Source organism: Phacochoerus africanus, chromosome 4 (assembly GCF_016906955.1).
Source record: "Phacochoerus africanus isolate WHEZ1 chromosome 4, ROS_Pafr_v1, whole genome shotgun sequence".
NCBI classification, from domain to species: Eukaryota; Metazoa; Chordata; class Mammalia; order Artiodactyla; family Suidae; genus Phacochoerus; species Phacochoerus africanus.
Genome location: NC_062547.1, coordinates 39,380,562 through 39,402,639, shown reverse-complemented (window position 1 = coordinate 39,402,639; position 22,078 = coordinate 39,380,562). Strand labels below are relative to the sequence as shown.

General features: G+C 37.8%; 1 protein-coding gene across 2 annotated transcripts in view; it reads left to right on the top strand.

The window, feature by feature from the left end:
* Positions 1–22,078, top strand: part of NELL1 (neural EGFL like 1) — a 936,230-nt gene that overhangs the window by 847,466 nt on the left and 66,686 nt on the right. The window contains exon 16 of one of the 2 annotated variants that reach the window (XM_047776133.1): positions 14,324–14,464. The exons of the other annotated variant lie outside the window; for it this stretch is intronic. Coding sequence (XP_047632089.1) covers positions 14,324–14,464 — 141 coding nt within the window. The remainder of the gene's footprint in view (positions 1–14,323; positions 14,465–22,078) is intronic. 2 annotated transcript variants of the gene reach the window in all.

Sequence of the window (22,078 nt, the reverse complement as noted above, 5' to 3'; positions counted from 1 at the left end):
ATGTCTCTAGTTAATTCTTTTAATATGAATACAGTTATAATAACTTTTAATGTACTGTAGTCTAACATTTGTGTCACTTGTTTTAATATCAAATGACTTTTTGTCTTCTTTGAATTAGATTTTACTGTTCTCAATCATTCTATAAAGATTCTTGAGCTTTTCTCTAGGACACAATTAAGATAGTTATTTACAGTTTTATCCTTCTGAGTCTTATTTTTAAGATTTTTATTTGGGGGCAATGCTGTGTTTAATACGGGGTAATTATTCTACACTATGAGACAAGAACTTTGAGTGTATGCCATCCAGTACTAGCCAATGAATGATGAGAATTTCCAGTCTACCTTGTGGAAGCATGTACTGGTTCCCTCCCTAGGTGGCCACCAGGTACTATCAAATATTCTGGTTGTCTTTCTCCAGCTTTCAGCAGTTTCATCACACATTTTCCGATCAGTCCTCTGATGAATACAAGTACGTGACACCTTTCAGGACTCCAGAGTTCTCTCTGTGCACCTCTCTTCTCTACAGTACTGTGCAAACTCTAGCTGCCTTTTTCTCTCCATACCCTCAGCTCTATATCCTTAAACCAGGTAGTCCTCCAGGCAGTTCTTGTGTTTTCCCTTGCACAGGAGCCTCTCAAGGTAGCAAACCAGGGCAATTTCAGCACTCTTCTCAGATGTTTTATGTCTCCCAAGGATCACTCTTCTTAATTGCCTAATTTACAATATCTTGAAAAAAATTTTGCATATATATTGTTTGGCCTGTTTTTGTTATTTTTGGTGGGAAGGTAAGCCCAGTCCCTGTTACTCAATCTTCATTAAAAATAGAAATCTATTCATTTTCCAACTTGGTATCTTTTTCTTTCAGGACTTGAACATATTCTTGCATTTTTAAAAATATCCTGTCTGCTATATTCAACATCTGGATAAAAGTAGGATTGGTTTCTATTATCTGCTTTTTCTCTTTAGCATGGTTACATTTTCTGATTTCTTTAGATGTGTAGTAATTGTTATTGCGTATTGGATGTTACGTTCTTACTTCGCAGAGGTAGAATTTTTCCTCTGAAGAGTATTTCATTATAAGGAGCAGTTAAATTGGCTAGATCCAAACTCTAATTTCTGCCTCCTCTGTGATAGCATTGGCTGAAATTTGCACTCAACTCTTTCATCTGCACATCCATTGCTAACAATAAGTTAGGTCAGCTTTAGGCCTGAAACAGTGCTTGGCCACTAACAATGATAAAAGAGAAGTTCCTTCTTCCTCCAAAATATGCAGGAGGCTGTATGATATATGGATGTATTCTGGAGTCAAAAACAGCTTAGTTTAAATCCCCTCCTGCCACCTTCCAGATGCATCACCATGAGCATATGATTTAAACATCTAAGCCTCCATTTTTTGTTTAAGGTAGTTCAAATTATGTCAGAGCCATTCTGTGGATCAAATGAAGTAGTGAATATAAAGCAGTTGTCAGAGGGCCTGACACATACTAAATTATTAATAGGTAGAAGTTCAAAAATTCTATTTGGGTAAAGAGAGAAACCCAGAATATTCTCAAATAGAATGGATATAAGTGAAATAGGGTGGCAGACTGTGTTACAGCATGCAGTAGGAGTTCATATGATAGAATGGTTAAACACTATAGGAGTTCAGAGGAAAGAATTACTGTGGGATTAAAATTTGTGTTTGGATTTTACTTTAAAAATAGTCACTTATAGATAGGAGTTCCTGTCATGGTGCAGTGGTTAACGAATCCGACTAGGAACCATGAGGTTGCAAGGTTCGATCCCTGGCCTTGCTCAGTGGGTTAACAATCCAGTGCTGTGAGCTATGGTGTAGGTGGCAGATGTGGCTTGGATCCCGAGTTACTGTGGCTCTGGTGTAGGCTGGTGGCTACAGTTCCAATTCGACTCCTAGCCTGGGAACTCTATATGCCATGGGAGTGGCCCTAGAAAAGGCAAAAAGACAAAAAAAAAGTCACTTATAGGGTAGGAGGCATGAAATGAAATTGCATACAGAATATGTGGACACTAATGCAACCAGGCCAGAGTTGAAGAATTTTGAGAAATAAAGAATTGTTAGGTGAAGTGAGGTCAGATTATTAGCTCTTTGAATGCCTGGTGGGAGGTTTTTACAGTAATGATCATTTGTAAGTACTAGAGGAGCTGAATATAATAAAGTTACAGAATCATAGAAATTTCCAGACTGGTAGTGAATATGATCTAATTCAATGTTTTTTTTTTAATTATTACAGTGTACATAGCAGTGATTAGATCTGTGCTACACAAATGTATAACTTCTCAATGGTTCCTCAAGGCAGGTCCATCTGGAGATTCACCTGGTCTGCCTAAAAAGACCTCCATGGAAGCCTAGTGCTCTGTTGAGTACTAGTTGAAAAACACTGATCTAGTTTAATCTTTGCTTTTTATGAAAATAAAAGAATTAATGTATTGCATTGGAAAGTGACTTACCCAAGCCGAATTAGTGATCATGTGCCAGACTGTCTAGTGTTATTGTAATTAAAACTTTCTGAGCAATTAGTTTTGGCAATATAAGCCTCCTATTTCTGTGTATTGGAGAAGATATTGTTGGAAATACCAGCCAGGAGATACTGTACTCATTCAAGTCTGAGAAAATAAGGAACTGGAGTATGGTGTTGGCAAAAGATCCAAAGAATGGATGCAAAGACGGTCTTTAAACCATGTCAAAGGAAGAATTTCTAGTGCATCTTTTTCCTTCCTCTTTTTTCATCCAGCAAATATTCCTTCTGTGCCCACTGAGTTCAAGTTCTTATTCTCCGTTCTTATCACTTCATGGGCTTACAAGCTAGTTAGGAGAAGATAGAAAACAAACGAGGTATGCATTAAAAATATAAATTATGTTAGAAATAAATATAAAGGATAAAACTGTGGTGAGAGAGAGGATGAGGAATATTTGAGCTGAGGTGAGTGGAAATAGTTCTAATTTTAAATGCAGTGGCCAATCAAAGGCATGCTGAGAACATGGATATTTGCATACAGACTTGGAGGTTGAGAGATTAAGCGATGGAGATATCTGAGAGAACATTCTATTAGAGGAACAGCATATGCAGACAAATATGCAATGGCTGGAGCATGCCTGGTATGCCTGAGGAATAGCAGGGAAGTCTGTGTAACTAACCGTCCTGGTCAATGTAAGGAAAAGGGACAGTGATGAATTCAAAGAGATGAGAGTAAGTACATCACGTGAAATTTGTAAGCCATTATAAGAACTTTTACCTTTTATTTATTGATTGTGATGAATGAAAACTAGGACAAAGCATTGGGGAGGAAAATGAGCTTGATACATAGAAAGACATATGGTATGTAACATTTGGGGTGGAATGAATTTGAAATGAAGGGACCTCAGAGATAAGCTAATTCAGAAGCTGTAGTAAATGTGTATATAAGCTTTTTTTAAGAGGTTAGTTTAAAGAGATGTAGATCAGAAAATCTCCAGAATAGAGAGGAGAATCTGAAGTGGGCATACTTTGGTTCTTTGTAGAATTTAGAGATTAAAAATAGTCAAACAAAAAGAAAAACTTTAGATATAAACATAGAAGATCACAACCAGGAAGAGACTGATTCGCTTGTGCCAAGGCCATTGGAAAAAAAAAAGAGAGAGAGAGAGAGAAATAGAGACCTACAAAAGACAGAGAAGAGCCACATCACCAATGCCATTGACACCTTTATTCATAACAAGCATCTTTCAGTTTAATGGACCAAAACGAGTTGCTAATCAGGACTTACAAAGAAGAAACAGTAATAATGATGTCACCATACATTTTGTGTAGCAGTTAATTGATTTCCAGAGCTTGTTCATACCTTATTGAAACTTTGTTTGTGAGGCAGACAAAACATTATTTTTTGTCATTGCAAACTGGTTAATGAAGAAACTGAAGTACAAAGAGATCATTTAAACCTTATAGCACCACTCACCTGGTTAGGAGCAGATGAAGATGTAAGCCCAACACCCAGATCTCACCCCCCCCATATGATGTTAAAGCAGGAAAAGGACTGAAGTGTGCTCAGCGCAGTCCTTTCCTTTTACATGTAAGGAATGGAAGCCTGAAGGCTTGGACACATAGTTCCTCCATGACCTAGTGGGGATTAGGAATTATTAGAGAACGGTAATGATTGCAGGCCAAGAGAGTGCCCGCCTTGCTCGGTAGAGTAGCTTTCCATTGATCGCCTCAGTCCTTAAAGCAAGAGTGTGAGCTTGGTCATCTCATCCTCTAAGAGACAAGGAAACTGAAGCTGAAAAAAGAGAAATAACCTGTGTCTTTTAGCTAGGAAGCCACAGAGTCAGGATTCAAACTGAGTGCATCTGACTACAAAGCTTTGTCTCATTTACATATTATTGATTCTTGGATTTCAGCCCCAAATGACTCCTTTAGCCTCCTACATAATTTTGATTGATGCTGAAGTTTTTTTTTCCTTGTTTGCTGATTTTTGCTCCTGTGTTTTGAGGTAATGCCTGCACGATTCTGACCTGACCACAGTCTTTCCACTTAATATGAAGTGGGGGGGAGTCTATCAAAACCATTAGGAAATGTTGGTGATAGCAATAATGCAGCCCCCAAACTATGTAATGGCTCCATAAGATAGAAACGTATTTCTGCGCACATAAATAGTCCCTAAAAGTTTCAGGTCTGTGGAAGGGCTCTGTGCTATCTAGTCATACAGAAGCCAAGTGTACAAAGACTCTGCCATTTTCTTCAACATGTGGCTTCCAAGTTTCTCAGTGTGTTGGCCTCCAGTGTGCAGGTGAAAATAGCATGGAGGTTCACGTGAGACATTTTTATGAGCCATATTAGGGTTTCATTATTTTTAGCTTTAGAACTAGAGCTTAGTAACATAGCCTCACCCATCTGAAAGGAAATATGCTCAGGAAACACCCTTTGGGTCCAAGAAGAAAAAAATGGAAGAGCTAGCCTGTTTCTACCATAGAGCCACTCTTACTATTTTTTTTTAAATTGAAGTTTAGTTGGTTTACAATGTTGTGTTAGTTTCTGGTCTATTGCAAAGTGACTCAGTGTGTCTACTCAAACACACACATGTGTGTATATTCTTTTTTAGATTCTTTTCTATTATTGTATTACAAGATATTGACTGTAATTCCCTGTGCTTACAGTAGACCCTTGTTGGTTATCTGTTTTATATATAGTACTATCTGTTGATCTTGAGTCCCTGATTTGTCCCTCCCCCTAACTTTCCCCTTTGATAACCATAAGTTCGTTTTCTGTATCTGTGAGTCTGTTTCTGTTTTGTAAATAAATTCATTTGTATCATTTTTTAGATTCCACATATAAGTGATATCATATGATATGTGTCTCTCTGACTTCACTTAATGTAATAATCTCTAGTCCATTCATGTTGCTGCAAATGACATTTTCATTCTTTCTTATGGCTGAGTAGTTCCAAATATATATACCACATCTTTATCCATTCATCTGTTGATAAACACTTAGTTTGGTTCCATATCTTGGCAATTGCAAATAGTGCTACTGTGAACATATGGGTGCTTGTATCTTTCTGAATTATAGTTTTGCTGAAATATATGCCCAAAAGTTGGAGTATAGGACAATATGGTAATTCTATTTTTATGTTTTTTAAGGAAACTACATACTGTTCTCCATAGTGGTTGCACCAATATACATTCCCACCAACAGTGTAGGAGAGTTCCCTTTTCTGATACCCTCTCCTGCAGTTATTTTCTGTGGGCTTTTTTTTTTTTTTCAGTGAGGGTATTTTTGTTTTTTATTTTTTCTGGTAAGGAAAAAGTTTAATCTATAAAAATATTGATTCACTAGGTTGTACAGGAAATTACTATAATGTTATGTCAACTATGCTTCAATTTTTTTTTATTTTCCCACTATACAGCAAGGGGGTCAGGTTATCCTTACATGTATACATTACAGTTACATTTTTTTTCCCCACCCTTTGTTCTGTTGCAACATGAGTATCTAGACAAAGGTCTCAATGCTACTCAGCAGGATCACCTTGTAAATCTATTCTAAGTTGTGTCTGATAAGCCTAAGCTCCCGATTCCTCCCCCTCCCATCAGGCAGACACAAGTCTTTCCTCCAAGTCCATGATTTTCTTTTCTGAGGAGATGTTCATTTGTGCTGGATATTAGATTCCAGTTATGAGTGATATCATATGGTATTTGTCTTTGTCTTTCTGGCTCATTTCACTCAGTATGAGATTCTCTAGTTCCATCCATGTTGCTGCAAATGGCATTATGTCATTCTTTTTATGGCTGAGTAGTATTCCATTGTGTATATATACCACATCTTCCGAATCCAATCATCTGTTGATGGAAACAACCCAAATGTCCATCAACAGATGATTGGATTTGGAAGATGTGGTATATATACACAATGGAATACTACTCAGCCTTTGATTTCTTACAAAAGGCCCAGTTTTATATATTTGGCATTGTAGCCATGCACCTAATGGTTCTGTGACCTGTGTTTTTTTTGGGGGGGGAAATGCAGTTATCATTTTAATCCCAACTCTCTTTCTAGTTTCATTTGACCTTGTGTAAATAAATTTAAATTCCAAGATTTTCCAGGGTTTATTAAGGTCACTAAATTTCATAATTTTCATAAAAAAATGAAGACCACTCAAAAGACTCCCTAGTAATTTTATTTTATTTTATTTTATCTTATTTTATTTTTTAATATATATTTTTTATTTTCCCATGTACAGCAAGGGGGTCAGGTTATCCTTACATGTATACATTACAAGTACATTTTTTCTCCCACCCTTTCTTCTGTTGCAACATGAGTATCTAGACATAGTTCTCAATGCTGCTCAGCAGGATCTCCTTGTAAATCTATTCTAAGTTGTGTCTGATAAGCCCAAGCTCCCAATCCCTCCCACTCCCTCCCCCTCCCATCAGGCAGCCACAAGTCTCTTCTCCAAGTCCATGATTTTATTTTCTGAGGAGATGTTCATTTGTGCTGGATATTGGATTCCAGTTATAAGTGATATCATATGGTATTTGTCTTTGTCTTTCTGGCTCATTTCACTCAGTATGAGAGTCTCTAGTTCCATCCATGTTGCTGCAAATGGCATTATGTCATTCTTTTTTATGGCTGAGTAGTATTCCATTGTGTATATATACCACTTCTTCCGAATCCAATCATCTGTCGATGGACATTTGGGTTGTTTCCATGTCCTGGCTATTGTGAATAGTGCTGCAATGAACATGCGGGTGCACGTGTCTCTTTTAAGTAGAGTTTTGTCCGGATAGATGCCCAAGAGTGGGATTGTGGTGTCATATGGAAATTCTATGTATAGCTTTCTAAGGTATCTCCAAACTGTTCTCCATAGTGGCTGTACCAATTTACATCCCTCTGTGGGCTTTTTGATGATGGCCATTGACTGGCCATCAGTGATACTTCATTGTAGTTTTGATTTCCATTTCCACAGAGACTCTCTCTTTCATTTATTAATCTTTTTAGTCTCCCTCAAATACTCTGATGCATGCTACATTCAGTAAAATCCTAGAACTCAGTAAACACTAGCTAATAATTAGGTTTGAGTTTACTGTACTTATGGTGCTTTATTGCATTGCTTCTGTTTCTTTAAATTCATGTACTGTTTTTTTGGGAAGAGATAATCCAGTTTTTGTGGGGTCTATGTTATGTGTGTGTGTGTGTGTATGTTCATAGAATCTATTCCTGAATGTTTTTCAATATTAAAATTATCTTAAAATACAAATAAACATTTTTATGGCCATATCCATGGCATATGAATGTTCCCAAGCCAGTAATTAAATCTTAGCGGTAGATGTGATCCACACTGCAGCTGTAGCAATGCCAGGCCCTTTAACCCATTGCATTGGTCTAGAGATTGAACCCACACCTCTTGCAGTGACCCAAGGCACTATAGTCAGATTCTTAATCTACTGTACCACAGCAGGAACTCCCAAATGAACATTTTTTTAGTATAGTTGATTTACAGTGTTGTGACGATTTCTGCTATACAGCAAAGTGACCCAGTCACTCACTCACACACACACACACACACATACACACACATTATTTTTTTCATAGTATCTTACATCATGTTCTGCCCCAAGAAGTTGGATATATTTCCCTGTTCTGTACAGTAGGACCTCATTGCTTATCCATTGTAAAATAAATCATAGCAACTTCTTGTTGATCCTCCTCCTAGAATAATGGAATAATGACAGTAAAAACAAAACTAAGCTGATGGGACCTAGTTAAGCTTTTGCACAGCAAAGGACAGCAAAGAAAACCATTAAACAACAAAAAAAAGACAAGCCACAAAATGGGAGAAAAGCATTGCAAATGATGCAACCAACAAGGGCCTAATCTCCAAAATATACAAACATCTCATACAACCCAACAACAAAAAAACAAACAGCCCAATTGAAAAATGGACTGAAGGCCTAGGTAGACATTTCTCCAAAGAAGGCATATGGATGGCCACTAGGCACATGAAAAAAATGCTCAAAATCACTAATTAGTAGAGAAATGCAAATCAAATGAACATTTTTCAAGATCTTGAAACCATCTCTTCATCCTAACCAGTTTCCTGACTGCAAATTAATATTGATTTCTTTCTATTGTCTGTTTTTTAAGCAGTAATATAGCATCCAAAGTTAATATCCTGTATTAGGATAAATAATAGACTTTGCTTGAGTCATCTTTTTGTTCATCATCTCTATGACGTTTGATGTTATTATCCCCAACATACAGGTGAGAAAACAAAGATGTGGAAAAATCTAAACAATGTATTAGTGTGTTGGGGAGCACGAGTTTGAAGTCATGTTTGTGTCCAGAGCCACTGTTCTCAATCATGGTTATGTTTACATTCCAGTTGCTGGAATATATGGCCTTCTCTTTTCATCTCTTTATCACAGGGTGGAATACAGCTTCATACATGTAAGCTCAATAAACTTCCATTGAATGAACAAAAGCATCACAAGTTTTTCTCATGACTTCATCTCCTGCTCTATAAATCCTTAGAGAAGATGTAATTCATCTGTAACTGGGGCCAATACTTTGCTGTCAACTTTTTAAATGATTTTTTTTTCCATTATAGCTGGTTTACAGTGTTCTGTTGGTTTTCTACTATACAGCAAGGTAACCCAGTCACACATACATATATGCATTCTCTTTCTCACATTATCATGCTCCAATATAAGTGAATAGAAATAATTTTCAATGCTGTACAGCAGGATCTCATCACTTATCCATTCCAAAGGCAATACTTTGCATCTATTAACCCCAAATTCCCAATCCATCCCTCTCCCCTGCTTCCCCTCCCCCTCAGCAACCACAAATCTGTTCTCCAAGTCCTTGATTTTCTTTTATGTGGAAAGGTTCATTTGTGCCATATATTCGATTCCAGATATAAGTGATATATGGTATTTGTCTTTCTCTTTCTGACTTACTTCACTTAGTATGAGAGTCTCTAGTTTCATTCACGTTGCTGCAAATGGCATTGTCATTCTTTTTATGGCTGAGTAGTATTCCATTGTGTATACATATCACATCTTCTTAATCCATTCAGCTGTTGATAGACGTTTAAGTTGTTTCCATGTCTTGACTATTTTTCCCATTTTATGTTCTTGCTTCCTTTGTCAAAGATTAATTGACCATAGGTGTCTGGGTTTGTTTCTGGGTTCTCTATTCTGTTCCATTGGTCTGTATGTCTATTTTGGTTCCAGTACCACACTTTCTTCATTACTGTGGCTTTGTCCTAGTGCCTGAAGTCTGGGAGAGATATGCCTCCTGCTTGGTTTTTGTTCCTCAGAATTGCTTTGGCAGTTCTTGGTCTTTTGTGGTTCCATATAAATTTTAGATATCATAGTGCCTGAAGTCTGGGAGAGATATGCCTCCTGCTTGGTTTTTATTCCTCAGAATTGCTTTGGCAGTTCTTGGTCTTTTGTGGTTCCATATAAACTTTTGAGTTCTGTGAAAAATACTGTGGGTAATTTGATAGGGATTGCATTGAATCTGTAGATTGCTTTGGGTAGTGTGGCCATTTTTTTACAATATTAATTTTTCCAACCCAGGAGCATGGAATATCTTTCTATTTCTTTGAATCCTCTTTAATTTCCTTGATTAATGTTTTATAGTTCTCAGCATATAAGTCTTTACCTTGGTGTCAAGTTTAATCAGTTCATGTGAAATATAAAAGAATCACCTTGGAAATAAACATTGAGAACCACTTTACTGATTTGTAAATTTTCAAATAGCAAATCTGAGCAAGAGAAGACCAGATGAAGGAAGAGATTCATCCAACTGAAGAAAGTAGAACTTTGCAAGAATCTGAGGAATTTGTTTGCTGTTTGCTTCTGATAGCACATTCACTGTACATTCAACTAGGAGTAAATGTGTTAGAACACATCCAATGAACAAACTTTGGGTCATCATCTGTTTCTCATCCCTAGTGAAACACTCAAGGTAAAGGTAGAATTCTTGACTGAAGGCAGCTTTAACTGTGTCTTTTTGTTTTCTGTTGTGCCACCTTAAAATCTCTAAAATTTAGACTCAGAAGCAAAGTCTTGAACAAAAACTACATGATGTCTTTTAGAGATAACTAAGATATAAATTTTAAACTAACCCGATACTATTTACTTTTATGAATTGTATCTTTGTGACTTGCAAACAGCAGGATCTCTTTTGGTACCTGGAATTTCCTTTACAGCACTCTTCGATTGTTCCTTATGTTGTCCATTGTCATTTATTTTTTTCATTCATTCATTCATTCCCATATACTTTTATTGGGCACTTTCACATTGCCTGACATTCACTTATTATCACAAGACATGTAAGCCTAAGATGTTTTCTCTCTCCTTGGGAAATCTGCATTTGAGTTATGGATACACAAGGGAAATGCCATTGTGCTTATAGCTATGTATGTATATCCGGAATCACTAGTGGAGGGAGGACCTCTGTCTGGAGGAGTTGGAGAAGGTTATGTCAGTTGGGGTTTGAAGGATGAATGTGCATTGTATACTTCTTCCTCTTAAGCAACAGCTCCTGGATGTCAGGAATCATGTCACCTTTGCCTTTGCATCTGCCACAACATAGATATCATCCTTGACACTTATTTTCAGCTCAGTAAATATTTAAAGAATTGAATAAATGCACTATCTTGGTGTAAATCTTCCTTTCTCCATTTGTCAATGTCATGATGTGATAGAATAGTGACAAATATGTGTTCTAGCTCATTCTGAACCTAGTTTCACCACTTGTTAGCTGTGTGACCTGGGCTATCGTGTAAGACACAGAAATGAATACTAAAGTTTTCAATCTCAAGAATCCCCGAACTGCTCTTGTTTCCTCTGCCACATTTTTAGGTCTGTGCTGGATTAGACTGAGATTTAAACAAAATCCTAGGATTTGTAACAGGAAGGAAAAATGATGTTTGTCAGTTTCCTTTGGAATGGCTGATACCGTGTGAGCAGCTGAGCTCATCAGAATTCTTTGAGACAGGGAGCTGGATTCCATAGTGAACTCACAGAGACCCCATTCCCAGAACATCTGTCTTGTGTGTTTGCCTCTAGCAAGTGCTGACTGGGAGAAACAAATCTCTTAGGACCAAGGCAGCCACAACCCATTTATATTTTTTAAGTATCACTGAAAAGCTTCCAAGTGTTTTCTGTATTTCTGTTTGTGGTGATGGCTTTTAATTCTACTGTGACTACACAAAAGAAATACCCACTTTTATGAACATGATGAAAATATGAGCACCTCTCAAGTGCAGCCTGGTTGCATATAAAGTGAAAATTTGGGCTTTAATTACAGACCTTGCCTGCAAAATATAACCCGTGCTGCCTTGTTTCCAGGTGCTGGTCTGATGAGCCCTGGTTATTCCCAGTGAGTCCCCAGAATCTGCTGTGGGCAGTGTAGCTCTAAGCAAGGATGCCTCCACTACTTTTCTCCTTTTCAGGACAAGCCTGTGATTCCATAGCGTCTCTAGGGCAATTGAAGATGCATAATTGTCTGGTTGTCTTCATTTGCTGTAAGAGTCCCCATGCTACACAGATAACTTCTATTTTGATGAATCAAGGAAACTTGGACTAGTCTCTTATTTCATTTGGGAAATAAAAATGTCTGTGAGTTGTAAAAAAAAATTGCAGAGTTCCCATTGTGGCTCAGCAGGTTAAGTACCTGACATTATCTCTGTGAAGGTGTGGGTTTGATCCCCAGCTGGCACATAAATCACAGATGTGGCTTCGATCATGCATTCCTGTGGCTGTGGTGTAGGCTGGCAGCTATAACTCCAATTTGGCCCCTAGCCAGGTAACTTATATATGCTGCAAGTTGCAGCTGTATAAAAAGAAGAACAATGAAAAAAAAAAAGAAAATGATATTTGCACATCATTTACTACTCCTGATCTTTTAGGAATTGCCTATTGAATTGAGAGCCAGAGGAATTGTTTGTAAGATGTCCAAGCTATTTATTCTCCAAACTGAGTTGGTTTTGAGAGTGAAAGGGGAAGCAGGTATCAGTGAGACCAACCAGGATACATGATTGTTTTGGTTATTGAGACGCTTTTACTTGTGTATTCCCTGGTTTCCTGAAAAACTAACTGTGGCTATGGTTGTTACCTAATTGCTATTAGTCTAGAAGTCATGGGGTCTGAAAGGATCATTACAGAATTTCTGGAAGATTTGGGAATAGATTTCTGAGGGTGAATTTGTTGCTGCTTGGTTACAGGAGTTATCTTTCAATGGTTAGATTTTCTCTGAAAATCAGTCTTCTTCTATCTGTTCACCTTGGTGACCACACTGATTTTCTAACTTAGGGCCAGTCCTTCCTCTCTGTGAGACGTGGTCTCAGGTAACTTTTCTGTTTCAATTTTTGAAAGTTTTGGTAATCCACAATGTGTCCCACTGAACCACATGCCTAGCCTATAACATTTCAGAAATGGCAACATAGCTGTTGAAAATTTATTTTGTGGAGGTTTGTAATAAATGCATCCACAACCAGACTGCAGTAGCTGAAGGAGCCATAGAAGCAGTAGGCCCTGAGGGCTTACTGTACTTAGAAACCTGAGGGATGCCACATTTCAAAGGACTGTATGAACTGAATGGCACAGTTGTAAAAGAAGAAGATGGCACTTGGCAGAAAATGGCCAAGATGGAATTGCCCAGAATAAAGAGTTGCACTTTTTTCTCTTTCCTCGGCTGGAATGCCATGAGAGGAGTGGCAGGTTTCAGACTGTGTTCATTGTTCAGTGCACATCCCAGGACTAACAGGTGATTGCCCCTGAGCTGATGTCTACAGCAGGGCACTGCTGAACGGGACGCTAAAGTGTGTTGTATCCATTATGTATTATAACCCAGGATTAATTAAATTTCCATTCATATAAGGCTGAATAGTGCAGGTATTTCCAGGAGAACTAGGGGAAGATTCCTAGCCAGCAATGGCTATCTTCCAAGAATAATTACCCAGAGATCCTGTAAGATGAACTGAGCCTGGCATGACAATGGACAGCTCATCTTTCTGCAGTGGTGTCACCTTCCTTCAGCTCAGAGCAAGCCCTTGGGCTATAGAATATGTGTGCTATCCAGGCATTGGTTGATTCTGAGAAGCAAGATTTACACCAAATAAAGCCCAGAAGACTTCCTTTCATCAGGAAGGACTGAAGAATGAGGAGTTCCAATTGACTATCATAAATCAAGTCCTTTAGTGAATCAGCAGTTCTAAAAGAATTAGAACTGTGGTTCCTAAACTTGTTCCCCAAAACATCAGTTTCACAAGATATTATCCAAAGAAAAAGCATTCTTCAGCCAAATAAATTTGGGAAACAGGACATAATATAATTCTCCTCTTTTAATCTTTTCAGAGCATACAAATATAAGTCTCTGAGACTAAAATCTAAAAAAAAAATTAGTTTTAACACTCTTTAACCTGGAGTTCCCCGAATTTATTTATTCACAGATATTTTCAGAGAACACAAAATAATATCTTGAATTACTATTTTGGAATCACTGAATAAGAGAAAAGTCATATGCTCTGAGTAACAAAACTGTGCCAAACATCCTGTTTTGTGATTCAGAAGTTAACATGGCATTTGCAGTAGGGGATGTCTTCATGACCATCAGCTCTCATTCATTGATTAATATATGAGAAAGTATCAAAAAAAAATCCCATCATGAATAAAGATGGGATTCAGTTCTTCCTGCAACTTTCATTTTAGGTGCCTAACTGGTTTTAATTGATGTGTTGACATGCACATGTTTTAGGTGTTTATTGAAGGGTTAGTGTCAAAATAAATTAATGTCCTGGTGGGCTTGTGTTTTTCTCTGAGGCAGATATTGATGAATGTACAGAGGGGATCATTGAGTGCCACAACCATTCCCGCTGCGTTAACCTGCCAGGGTGGTACCACTGTGAGTGCAGAAGCGGTTTCCATGACGATGGGACCTATTCACTGTCCGGGGAGTCCTGTATTGGTAAGCAGCTTCCAGTCATGCCCTCCATCCATCTGGACCTTTGTAGGAGGGGTGGCCTGCTTTGGTAGTCTGTTCAGTAGCCGGTGCTAAAATATGGCCCATCACTGGTTAAATTCATCAGTTTTCCAATTTCTTCCCTCTCCAATTCAAGGATCGGGCCAGGGATTATGCACTGTAGGGTTTTAGAACTCTTATATGGAAACTGGGGCACTCAGCGGACAAAGCCTAGGTCTGTATACTGTGGCTTTCTGAAGGAAACCGTGATGACTTGCTAGAATTTTTACCAGTTTGAGATGTAATTGTGGGAGAGAGGGAATAATGCTGGACATATAAAATTGAGTTTAAATCTCAGCTCTTCTACCATAAAAGTCACTGCACCTCTCTGAGCCTTCGTCTGTACATAAATACACATGTGGATAGTGATACACATATACTGTTAGGTTTAAATGGGATACTGTATATTTAAAAATTGTAAGATTTGAATTGATGCACAAATAGGATAGAGTTGAATTAACCTTATTACTGTTGCTATTACGACTGCCATCATCTTTGCAAGGTCTCCTTTAATCACTTTCCTGCTTGTGGTTCTGTTAACTGCTGAACGGAGGAAGTTAACAGATGGGGTTCTTCACCTTCAAGACCTCATACCTTTCATGAAATCCAAACAGCTGATCAAAAATGCAATTGTTTCCAGGGGAGCCTTGGCCAATCCAGTTATTTCATGTCATGTTGTGGACTCAGCTGAATTCTTAATGCTGATTTGGAAAGACCCTGAGGGCAAGCATTCTGACCATGGGTCTTTGAAGTTCAGAGTGCTGAATTAGAAAATGGGAATTTAGTTTTGAAAATTTGTTGTCTCTGCTCACCGCGGATCTGTTGTTTTTTTTTTTTTTTTTTTTTCGTAAATGTTGCTGCTGAGAACCAATCCATGTTTTTATAGCTTTCCCCGTGAGGTTGCTCAGAAGCAAAGATGAATTAGGGAATAGTAGGCCCATAGCATTAATTGTCCATTGCAATCTTGGCATTGCTATTAAAGGCAAGAAAGGGTAGTTGTTAGAGGCATGGACCCTTGAACTAGACTCCCTACAGTCAAATTCCAGTTCTGCCATTACTAAGTAGGTTACCTTGGGCAAGGTCTCATCTAAGATGCACCTCAGCTATCTCATCTGTAAGATGGAAATCTTTGTATCTGGTTTATATGAGTGTTGAATGACCAATAAATGTTAGGTATTATTGTCAAAGATGTTCCTTCATATTTAGCATGCTAGTTCATACTCTATGTTCCTTTTATTGTTAAAATGATGATTTGTAACCTCAGCAAGAGGTTTGCATTTATCCTGAGTCTTCATATACTTCCTTTACATGCAACCAGGAACTTCCACATTTATGCAGCTCAGAGTAAATAGATGTTGCATGAGTAGGAATAGACTAAATGGCTATTGTTGGAGACAGAAAGATAGAATATTGATGTATGGGATATTATGTTTGGGGGATAAAAGTAAACATTTCATTTTTTAAAATTGTATTTGATATCAGTAAATGGGACACTCTTAGCTTTATGTGCATTAAAAACCTAGTTGCTCCAAGTTGATAACTGCCTGGACCCGTCAGGGTGTCACACACTTCTCTGCTTTTGGGTATGCTGTCCCCTCTGGCTAGAAAATAACAGAGCTCTGAGTCAAAGATGACCCTTTCTTTTTCTTGATCATATTGATTCACATATGAATTTCTGTCCATTTTCCTAACTTCAGTTCATGTTTCACCAGGCCTCCGTGAAGCATTACTTGATGTCTTCATAGGAGTTTTCATTCCTCTCCTCTGATAGCTTTTGAGCTTTTACCCCTGTGTATGTTCCTATAGCTTCACCTTTTATACCATCTCTCAGTTTATTTGCTCTGCAACTAGACTGTGAGCAGGAAATGGGCTGTATTCTATTATTTCTCCAGTGAGACCTTTTGGTAGTTGGTGTTCAATCAATTAGAAAATGCAACTGCATTTCATGTGCCTGATTAAGAAATGCATTCTTTGAAAGGGGACATCTTGCTCCCAGGCACATAGTTGAGACTCAAGCCAAGGTCAAGGGTGATTACATCCCAGATGTCAGGGACAGTCCCACGTGATGCCTGTTGTTCTGGTGTAATTATCAGTAGTGCCCTATCACTGTCATAAATATCCCTGTTAGGATGATAGCTGTCACAGTCACCTCACCTGCTGATTCTGTGTGCTGAGTGATGCCATGCCTTGGGGAACTGAAGCTCTGTACTGCCCCCCAGGAGTGCACTTTCTTCATCCACAAGCTGATTCCTGCTTGGCACAGGAAAATGATGAACCAGACTCCTTGTTAAGGAACTAGGGTTGGTTTTATTAGTAACATTTTAAGTTTGGATAATTGTTCATCTGAATTCCCTTTTATTTCCACAATTAAAAATAGTATTATAAATGGGTCTTAATAAGAACAGAAACCTGACCGCTGTTGAGATTTTCCTTTGGTAGTTGAGAGCACTGTTGGTTCAGAATATTTCTTGGTATGATATGCATATAAATCTGATTGTGTTGCTTTCCTGTTACATCCTTCTAATTCCTTCCCATTAAATGTAACTAGAGATTCTCATTCTAAGTGAAGTATACAGAAAGAGAAGACAAATACCATATGATATCATTTATATGTGGAATCTAAAATGTGGCACAAATGAACCTATCTATAGAACAGAAACATACTCACAGACATGGAGAGCAGACTTGTGGTTACCAAGGGGGAGCTGGCGGGGGGAAATGGGAGAGACTGGAGTTTGGGATTTGTAGATGCAAACTATTACATTTAGAATGGACAAACAATGAGGTCCTACTGAGGGAACTATATTTAGTCTCTTGGGATAGATCACGGTGGAAGATAATATAAGAAAGGATAATATAACAAAGTCATATATGTATGACTGGGTCACTTTACAGTGGAAATCGGCATAACACTGTAAATCAACTATACTTTAATAAAAAATAACAAAATAAATTTATAGCTTCTTTTCATGGCTTTGTGTGCTTTAGGTGACATTGCCTCTGCCTACTTATCAGATTTATTTCCTATATATATTAGCGTTTCTGATCTTTTCATGCCTTGAACATGACTGAACTCATCCAGTTTCAGGGCCTTTGCCTTTGCTGTTTCGTTTGTCTGGAACACTCGTCAGCAGTATACTTGGGTGGTTGTCTTTTTTTTTTTATTGAAGTGTAGTTGATTTACCGTATTGTTACTTTCATGTGTATAACATACTGATTCATTTTTTGTAGATTATATTCCTTTTTTTAATATTATTTTTATTTTTAAATGATTTTTATTTTTTCCATCATAGCTGGTTTACAGTGTTCCATCAGTTTTCTACTGTACAGCAAAGTGACCCAGTCACACATACATATATACATTCTTTTTCTCATATGATCATGCTCCATCATAAGTGACTAGATATAGCTTCCATGGCTATACCGCGGGATCTCATTGCTTATAGTTTGCATCTACGAACCCCAAATTCGCAGTCCATCCCACTCCCTCCTCCTCCACTTGGCAACCACAAGTCTATTCTCTAAGTCCATGAGTTTCTTTTCTGTGGAAAGGTTCATTTGTGCCATATATTCGATTCCAGATATAAGTGATATCATATGGTATTTGTCTTTCTCTTTCTGACTTACTTCACTCAGTATAAGAGTCTCTAGTTCTATCCATGTTGCTGCAAATGGCATTATTTTTTTTAATGGCTGAGTAGTATTCTATTGTGTATATATACCACATCTTCTTAATCCATTCATCTGTTTATGGACATTTAGGTTGTTTCCATGTCTAGGCTATTACAAGGTATTGGGTATAATTCCCTGTGTTATACAGTAAACCCTTACTATGTATTTTATGTGCAATTGTTTATATTTATTAATCCCATACTCTTAATTTGCCCTTCTGCACCACCCCTTCCCATTTCATGACTATAAGCTTATTTTCTATCTGTGGGTCTGTTTCTGTTTTGTATATAGATTCATTTGTATTATTTTTTAGATTCAATAGATAAGTGATATCATATAGTATTTATCTTTCTCTGACTTGTTTCACTTAGTACAATATTTTCTAGGTCCATCCATGTTGCTGCAAATACATTATTTTATTCTTTTTTATGGCTGAGAAATATTCCACTTATATATAAATATATATGTATCACATTTTCTTAAGCCAGTCATTTGTCGATGGGCCCTTAGGTTCCTATTATGAATTGGCTATTGCAGGTAGTATTGCTATGAACATTAGGGTGCATGTATATTTTCAAATTAGAGTTTTCATTTTTCCAGATACATTCACAAGAGTGGAATTGCTGGATCATATGGCAACTATTTTTAGTTTTTTAAGAAACCTCCATACTGTTTTCCATAGTAGCTGCACAAATATATATTCCCACCAACTGTTTAGGAGGATTCTTTTTTCCACACACTCACCAGCACTTATTATTTGTAGACTTCTTTTTTCATTTAATTCTTAGCTCGAATGCCACTTTTTTGAGGAGACTCTCCCTGACCATTTTATCTAAAGTAGTCATTTCACTATATCACTCTCTTTCATATCTTTTATAGCAATTTTTTATTTTCAAGTTTATTGTCTACACATATATGTGTAATTGTTTTCTGCCACAAATGTACAGATTCCCTCTGCAGGGACCTTGTCTATGTTTTCACCTTGTACACACATTTCATCATTGTGTACACACAGTGTAGGCACAAAGTAGGCATTCAATACATCTGTGAATAATGACTAAAGGAATGGATCATCAAATCAGGTCAAATATATCAGGTCAAATATATTTTCTATTTGGTTTAATACAACTAGTTGCACAGATTGCAGGGAGTCACATGTTAAATATCACAAAATCATGTGAGTCTTTCGTTTCAGAAAAAAAAATCTTTATTAAAAATGGCCATTACACCAGTACTGTGTTAAGCCTTATGGGAATATGGGTAGGAAGAAGGTAAGATCTCTGTTCTTAAAGGATTTATAACTTGAAATATTCTGAAGCATAATAACATATCTTAATGGCACTGAAAATTAGCACATAAAATAAGCCCTAAATAACTTCAGCTGCTAATGCTTACATTTAAAAGAAATAGCATCTAAAACAATCTTTTAAAAAAAATTTAAGTGTTTTAGCAACATGCACTCGGCTATGCTTTTTTCCCCAGACAATAGCAGGCACAGCATATGTTGGAATATAAATGTGGCACTTTAGGCTTTTAGGGGAACAGTCACATGTCATCCATGCCATTTTTTGTTAGATGAGGTTAACACCTGCTCTATTGACTTCATCAGTTACTGTAAGCATCGGATGTTGCTAATGTCATGAAGAACAGCACCTGTGCAAGATTTACTATTGCCTCTTTTTCCTAAATTACTAGCATTGAAGAAATCACTGAAGAAATATGATTGAAGAAATGACTAATCTAGGTATTGTAGAGACAAACAGCATCACCCTTCTTGAGTTTATGAGAGTTTCTCCCTCCCTCTCTCTCATTTGCTTGTGTGACTTTATGATTCCAGGAGAGATGGGCACACAAAGATTTGCTGGCTGGTATTTGTAGAAGGTGATGGGGTGCATTGTTACTGTTGGGTCTGATGCACTCTGTGCTTGGACACGGTGATGGGAGACAGTGATTCTCAGCTTTAACATAGGAGTTGTGAGCAGCTGCTTTTTCATTCAGGCATAGTTGTCTGGGTCATTAAGAAACAAGAACAAACTTATAACAATGCCATGTAGGTGTTCCTGTTGTGGATCAGTGGAAACGAACACAACTAGTATCCATGAAGAAGCATGATCAATCCCTGGCCTCGCTCAGTGGGTTAAAGGATCCAGCATTGCCATGAGCTGTGGAGTAGGTTGCAGATGCATCTCAAATCTGGCATTGTTGTGGCTGTGGCTGGCAGCTGTAGCTCCATTTTGACCCCTAGCCTGGGAACTTCCATATGCTACCAGTGTGGCCCTACAAAGCAAAAAACAAAACAAGAACAAAAAAAAAACCCTTCAAAAAATAAAACAATGCCATGTATGAAGAGCTGGATTTTACACTTTATTTCTTTTTATGGCCACGCCTGTAGCATATGGAAGTTCTCAGCCTAGGGGTCGCATCAGAGCTGCAGCTGAGGCCTATGCCACAGCTCTGGCAACACTAGGTCTGAGCCATATCTGTGACCTACCCAATGGCTTACAGCAATGCTGGATCCTTAACCCACTATGCAAGATGAGGGATTGAACCTGCATCTTCATAGAGACAGCACTGGGTCCTTAACCCACTGAGCTACAATGGGAACTCCTAGACTTTACATATTTTTATAATGAGATACAAATTCCCTTGGAGGTTGATCTGTCTCCATGATCTTGTTCTGCCCTTGGATCTTTATTTTCCTCTGCTACTTCTCATCCTCCACATGGCCCCGTAAGCCTCAAATATTTCTTCTACTCTTTCTAATCCCTGCACTCTTTCCACTATTCCTTTGCTTGACTCTTTCCCTGACCATCCCTCTATCCCCATTTCAACTTGTAGAAATCCTGATGAAGTTTTATTCCTTAAACCAGAGATTCTCAAATTTATTTCACAGCAAATTCACCTGAGTAACTTTTAAAATCTACTTATACTGGAGCATCACACCCTGGAGATTCAGATTCAGTTGGTTTGTTATGGGATAGAGGGGGGATCATTTTTTAAGTCAACAAATGATTGGAAAGAATATTCAATTAACATAGAGAACCACTGTCATAGTTCTCTAACAATAAAACAATGCTTTCCTCTTCTATGTCCTCACAGCCATGTGTTTGCACCTGTTATGTGGAACTTATCTGATTAGGTGTGTTGTCTTCATTAGGTCTTTGTAGCCTACAATATATTTGAGGTCTTTTGTTATATTTTATAGGTTTATATTGGATTAACTTGTTTTGGTCATGCATTCTTGTTGTCTATTCAAAAAGAATTTTCAAATCCCGGTAAACTCTGTTTTGTTGATGAAGATGGACTCAGGGATGACATATGGGAAGTGCCACCTCTGGGTCCCCCATTATTTCCTCTGCTAGGAGGCTCAGTTGTGTGAAGCATGTTCCCAGACTCTGGAGTCTGCTCTCTGGTCACTGTAAATAACCCAGTGAAGATTCACTTGTCATAGCAGCTGTAGCAACTGGCGTTAATAAACAAAGCAACGTAAAACAATCAGAAAGATTCCATTGGAATCTCTTGGGAAGGAGATTTCCCTTGTAATTGATTGAGGTGCCAATGGATTGAAATGGTCAAAGAATGATTTGGTTCTTCCTAGTTCTCACAGGAATGGAGATTAAAAGGGCCAGAATCTGCAGCTGCTCCTTGTGAAAAACCTCACTGAGGGAACAGAGGGTTTTGAAACCTTAGCGGGTGACACTGTGATAAAGGAGAGGCAGGTTTCCAGGACATATGGGATTGTTGGGCTTCAGATTCCAGCTGGACCACTTTCTAGATGAGCTGCATTTGGCCAACTATTTAACCTCTCTAAACTTTAGTTTCCTCAACATACAATGATAAAAATAGTATTTGCTGGCAGAATTTTGTAATATCCGTGTTCTTATATTC